Genomic DNA, 5873 nt, shown 5'->3' with positions numbered 1-5873 from the left:
ACACCACTGGTAGGAACGGGACATTATGCACAGTTTATATCATTTAATCTGCATTCAGAAGACCAAATTAGCCTTGGTGATGAAATGGGATTTATGTGTGTGGAATGTAGTTTGTTTGTTCATTCACTGTTCACTTAAAAGTAGATTAACATTACCTGGAAAACTAGTTCATTAGTTCATTGTGATCTGTAATTGATTTTGTTTCATTTGTTTGTAGGTTTTCAAACTGCTCTGTGACTCTGTGGCTACTTCTGCAAAGTCATGGTGGTCTTACACTGTTAATTGAACTAATCTAAAGACAAAAAGAAAAGATGAATAAAAGATGTCGCTGAAATGAGTGGTTCCTGCATTTCTTTGAGGGAAGCAAGCTTTTTCAAGTTTGGGCAGAAGCTGAGGTGGTTTAAAGAGAGCAAAAAACTTGACAATAATAATATTGATTATTATATCCTACTTGGAAAAAAAGTTGTACACTACTAAATTTAAAACGCTAATAATTTTAAAAATGTTTGGGATAACTTTTTTTTCTATTTCACAAACAATTAAACTTGTGAAAAGTTTATTGTTCTAAGTACATTGAAAATGTTATGAAATACACAGCCGACAGTGGTTTCTGTAGACATGACAAACTGCAAGATTTAATTCCACACTTTCTATTGTAGATCACCAAAAAGCTGGCTGGCCACAGCAAAGGAACGGCTCTGTGGGTGTCGTCAGTCAGCAATGAACTGGGCCAAATATTGAATAGTGTCCTGACTGTCCAGGAGGGTCCAGGACTGGACAAAATGGCTGCAGGACTGATGGAGCGGTACCGCCAGGCTGGGGCTGCACCTCCAAAGGTGCTGTATGTGGACTGTGGCTGCTGTGTTAGTGAAGGCCTCAGCAAGCTGCAGGCCAGGTTTGGAGGGTGGCCAGATATTTACATTCGCCTGGACATTTGGCACTTTATGCGGAGGCTGGCTGTTGGTTGTACCACGGATGCCCACCCTCTGTATCCTGCTTTCATGCGGGCACTGTCCTCCTGCATTTTTGAGTGTTATGCAGGGGACCTTGACCTTCTTCGACGAGCGAAAGAAAGGCAGCTCCAGCAGGAACAGAGGCCAGGTATAACCAACACCATGGTGGACAGGCAGATAACCAAGGAGGAGTTGAGTAATTCCTGTCGTAGGAGAACACGGGGAGAGGACATCACTACTGTCCTTATTGAACGACTGCTGGAGGAGCTGAATGGTCCAAAAGGGAGAGATTTGATGGGGGTTCCCTTACTGGATGAAGTCAGGATAAAACACATCTGGGGTGTCCAAAAACGGCATGTGAAATGCATTCAGGATGTTGCAGGGATTCAGTTGTACACTGAGGGGGGCAGAGTCAACAAGAGCGGAATCAAGTTGACACGTTATCGCTGTTCACGAGGCTCTACATCCCTGGAGTCATTTCATTGTCATTTAAACAGGTTTATTCCAGGTAAGTCGCTTTCTAACATGACTACAACACTTTACTGTATATTTTTTGCAAAACTGGATCAACCAGTATTGTTTCAAAGACATTAATATGATGTGTTGTTTTTTTCCTTTTTTTACAGGAACCAGTGCAAACTTACTGAATTTCCAGCTCTACCTCCTGGAAGGCCTGAATAGATGGAATCAGGATCGGGGTTCTGCAGCAGTGACCAACAAACCATCATCTCTTCTGACATATGCTGGAGACATGACTCGGTCCATAAATCAGAACAGCTTGAAGGTGCTGGGACGAGAGTACGTCCCACAATTTATGCCCCCTTCAAAGTACACAGGTACAAATGAAATATGTGAAGGATAAACAGTTTAAGATAAACTATAGTATAAAAAAATCAATAATATGTAACATGTTTTGGAATGTTTTACTATCAATATGTTTGATTTTCCATAGGTGAGCTACTGGGCGTTGACTACCTTCTAAGTCAAACAGGAAAGCCACTGAAACCCCAGCCTGACTCAGAAGAGACAGATGTTCTGCTGGAAGATGTGGAGGCTAATGTAGCAGAGGAAGATGAAGGCTTTGTGGACGAAGAAGCTTTGGACTTTCTAGTATCAGAGCTAGACGATGAGACCCTTTTCTCAGCTACATCACAGCTCGAATCCTCCACCCAGCCTGCTGCCTCCACCCAGCCAGCTGCCTCCACCCAGCGTGCTGCTCCCTCCACCCAGCCTGCTGCCTCCACTCAGTCTGCTGCCTCCATCCAGTCTGCTGCCTCCACCCAGCCAGCTCCCTCCACCCAGCCAGCTCCCTCCACCCTGTCTGCTGCCTCCACCCAGCCTGGCATTGCTGAGCCTATGTCAGAGGTGGGCATTCATAGTAAGCTGTAGAATTGAAGAAAAATTAAATAAAACTTCAAATAACTTCAACATTATTTATGTTTTCTCAGGGTTTAGATGAGGCCGGTGTACCAGGCCTGGACAAAGTTGACAGCTTGGCTGAGTATCTGGTGGAGCTAAGGAGCAAAACCTCACTGGTGCTGACCAACCAGGAGGTCAGTAACATGCATTGTTGCTTGCTGCAGACATGCACACGCCTTTCACCTCACTTGCATATTGTTGTCCTAATGTAAAATTGTTTTATTTTCCTGTTTAGGTGAGCTGCATTGTTGCTCTGTGGCAGAACCTGCTGGATTTTGATAAACAGAGAACGGTATTTGCTGCAAGACATCAAGAAAGATTGAACACTGGGAGGTTTCGGTCCCCCAAGAAGAGGCAAGAATTTACTCCTGGGGTTGAGAGTGTAAAGAGGCATGCTCTAACCACTCCAGCCCCATCTGCCCAATGGCCAGACTGCTGCCGCTTGGTGGAGACCATCTTTGTCCGACTGTGCAATATCCATCGTAGTCCAAAGAAAAGAGGAGCAGGCACAGTCTCCAGGTGGGATTTGATCCTACAAGACTATAGAAAGATCAGGCAGCTCGTTCTGGCGAATGGAGCTGTGATGGGGCAGACACATTTGCAGCTAGTGGATGTTAGCTACACCACCCTGGTTCAGTGGCATAACAGAAGGGTCAAAAGGCAAGAGACCGCTGTGGTACTTCAAGGGCTAAACCTTCCCAGCCAGTTTTCTGTAGCTGCTGACCCGCTTCTGCCTGCAAATATACGCCCGCATTACGGCGTACCACATTCAGGGCCACTGCATACATATAGGCTACCATCCAACACTGTGGGGCAGTCAAAATTAAAAAGAAAGCTACAATTCACTGATGGGACAAATCCATCAGGACAGCGGCAGGTTCTCTCTGCCCCACCCAAAAGGCCTGAGCTAGTGGCAATTACTCCAATGGCACCACAGGGATCTGTTATCCTCACTACCCAACAGCAACAGAGTTTGTGGAACCTCTCCACCCCTCCTCCACATGCTTATCCTGTGGCCCCTGCTCTGGCCCCTGCTCTGGCTCCCAGAGCAGCCCCTGCTCAACCTGGTAGAGAACCTCGAAAATTGACTCGCAAAGTTTTGCACAAGACATGCAAAAAATGCGGGCAGTTTAGAATAGCTGAAACAGGACACAGCCAATATAGAGGGCAAATTTACTGTCCCTCTAATGAAAGTCTCACTAAAGAGCAGTGGCTGGAACAAATTAAAAAGAAAAAATAAACATTTTCTTTATTTTAAATAACTTCACTGTATATAAGTTTTATTTAGTTCATAGTGTGTTTATTTTGTTTTGGGTTAATGATACAGATATTTATTCTTATTGTCATTGTGTACACAAAGTAATTCAACAAACCATACAGTAAAAGGATTTAAGTCCTTCAGCAAACCACAAATTTCTTGGTTAAGAAAAAGAAATGGGAGACTTCAATGGAAATGTGTTGCATCCAAATGCTGCAATGTTTTGGGACTAACTAAAAATGTTTAATTCACTGTCTTAATTGTTGAATAAATATTTGGTTCTTTTAAACCGATAAGGTCTATGGTCTTTTGTGAGTAAATATTAGCTGCTTCAAATTCTGAATTATTGGTAATTTAAGCATACACTAGAAAAAAGATATTCACTTCACTCAAAGTACTTTAGGAAAGACACTTGCAATTTTAGTTTCAGTCACTGTTTTGCTGTGAAAAATGAAAATAAGCACTGGGTATGATTAAGGACATTAAAATATACTGCATCAAGTATATAGTATACAGTATAATTTAACACATTAATTTGAATATATCAGAATAAAAAAGCAAAATTAATTAAGCAATTCAAAGTTTTAAAAAGAAAGCCTTTTATGACAAGTGTTGGGTTTTAGTTTACAGTACTACACTATCTGTACAAAAAAGCATTTAAAATGTTACTTCATAACACTTAAACATTAATTGTGGGAAATCTTTTCACTAAAACATAGTATGGCGACTGGTAGGATCGAACTCGCGACTCTGGGATCGGCCTCACTCTTCCCCTTTCTTCTCCCCTCCCTTTCTTCCCCCTTCCTTCCTTTCTTTCCCCCCCCCAGCAGACTATTGTTCCCCAGCTTTGGCGCAATCGGTTAGCGCGTTCGGCTGTTAACCGAAAGGTTGGTGGTTCGAGCCCACCCAGGGACGTACGTCTTCATTCTACAAAAAACAATGCATGTTCTGAGTTTGAGGAGCACTGGTTCTTGGACGATATCCAAAATTCTTGGCCGCTGCTTTTGGAAAGTCTTGCTTCAGTCAATAATCGAGGCATGAAAAAGTCCTTGACCGAAGGGAACTTAGGGATTGCTCCATATTTTGACCTGTGGTAACAATGCGATGCAAAGCCAGGATTTTTGACGATAGACGTGGCACTAGTGCGAGCAGCAATATTCAGCAGTGCATCGTCTCTGTGGCGCAATCGGTTAGCGCGTTCGGCTGTTAACCGAAAGGTTGGTGGTTCAAGCCCACATAGGGACGTACGTCTTCATTCTAGAAAAAACACTGCATGTTCTGAGTTTGAGGAGCACTGGTTCTTGGACGATATCCAAAATTTTTGGCCTCTGCTTTTGGAAAGTCTTTCTTCACTCAATAATCGAGGCATGAAAAAGTCCTTGACCAAAGGGAACTTAGGGATTGCTCCATNTTTTNACCTGTGGTAACAATGCGATGCAAAGCCAGGATTTTTGACGAGAGACGTGGCATTTGTTCTCGTAGCGATATTCAGCAGTACATAGTCTCTGTGGCGCAATTGGTTAGCGCGTTCGGCTGTTAACCGAAAGGTTGGTGGTTCGAGCCCACCCAGGGACGTACGTCTACATTCTAGAAAAAACACTGCGTGTTCTGAGTTTGAGGAGCACTGGTTCTTGGACGATATCCAAAATTCTTGGACGCCGCTTTTGGAAAGTCTTGCTTCAGTCAATAATCGAGGCATGAAAAAGTCCTTGACCGAAGGGAACTTATGGATTGCTCCATATTTTGACCTGTGGTAACAATGCGATGCAAAGCCAGGATTTTTGACGAGAGACGTGGCATTTGTTCTCGTAGCGATTTTCAGCAGTACATAGTCTCTGTGGCGCAATCGGTTAGCGCGTTCGGCTGTTAACCGAAAGGTTGGTGGTTCGAGCCCACCCAGGGACGTACGTCTTCATTCTAGAAAAAACAATGCATGTTCTGAGATTGAGGAGCACTGGTTCTTGGACGATATCCAAAATTCTTGGCCGCCACTTTTGGAAAGTCTTTCTTCAGTCAATAATCGAGGCATGAAAAAGTCCTTGACCGAAGGGAACTTATGGATTGCTCCATATTTTGACCTGTGGTAACAATGCGATGCAAAGCCAGGATTTTTGACGAGAGACGAGGCATTTGTTCTCGTAGCGATATTCAGCATTACATAGTCTCTGTGGCGTAATTGGTTAGCGCCTTCGGCTGTTAACCGAAAGGTTGGTGGTTCGAGCCCACCCAGGGACGTACGTCTT

General features: G+C 43.7%; 1 protein-coding gene and 5 non-coding genes across 6 annotated transcripts in view; all 6 read left to right on the top strand.

The window, feature by feature from the left end:
- Positions 1-631: 631 nt before the first annotated feature.
- Positions 632-5873, top strand: part of LOC106961440 (uncharacterized) — a 27691-nt gene continuing 22449 nt past the window's right edge. The window contains exons 1-5 of the mRNA XM_015055177.1: positions 632-1461; positions 1580-1789; positions 1906-2318; positions 2402-2506; positions 2608-3641. Coding sequence (XP_014910663.1) covers positions 783-1461; positions 1580-1789; positions 1906-2318; positions 2402-2506; positions 2608-3612 — 2412 coding nt within the window. The 5' untranslated portion in view covers positions 632-782 and the 3' untranslated portion in view covers positions 3613-3641. The remainder of the gene's footprint in view (positions 1462-1579; positions 1790-1905; positions 2319-2401; positions 2507-2607; positions 3642-5873) is intronic.
- Positions 4472-4543, top strand: trnan-guu (transfer RNA asparagine (anticodon GUU)). The gene has a single exon. It is a non-coding gene; the product is annotated as a tRNA-Asn (tRNA).
- trnan-guu (transfer RNA asparagine (anticodon GUU)) lies at positions 4802-4875 on the top strand. Its single transcript has one exon. It is a non-coding gene; the product is annotated as a tRNA-Asn (tRNA).
- Positions 5132-5205, top strand: trnan-guu (transfer RNA asparagine (anticodon GUU)). The gene has a single exon. It is a non-coding gene; the product is annotated as a tRNA-Asn (tRNA).
- Positions 5462-5535, top strand: trnan-guu (transfer RNA asparagine (anticodon GUU)). The gene has a single exon. It is a non-coding gene; the product is annotated as a tRNA-Asn (tRNA).
- On the top strand, positions 5792-5865 carry trnan-guu (transfer RNA asparagine (anticodon GUU)). Its single transcript has one exon. It is a non-coding gene; the product is annotated as a tRNA-Asn (tRNA).

This window comes from Poecilia latipinna, unplaced genomic scaffold (assembly GCF_001443285.1).
Source record: "Poecilia latipinna isolate Pla-1442-1.1 unplaced genomic scaffold, P_latipinna-1.0 Scaffold1301, whole genome shotgun sequence".
Lineage (NCBI taxonomy): Eukaryota > Metazoa > Chordata > Actinopteri > Cyprinodontiformes > Poeciliidae > Poecilia > Poecilia latipinna.
Note: the sequence above shows the minus strand (reverse complement) of the source record. Positions and strands in the feature narration are given on the sequence as shown.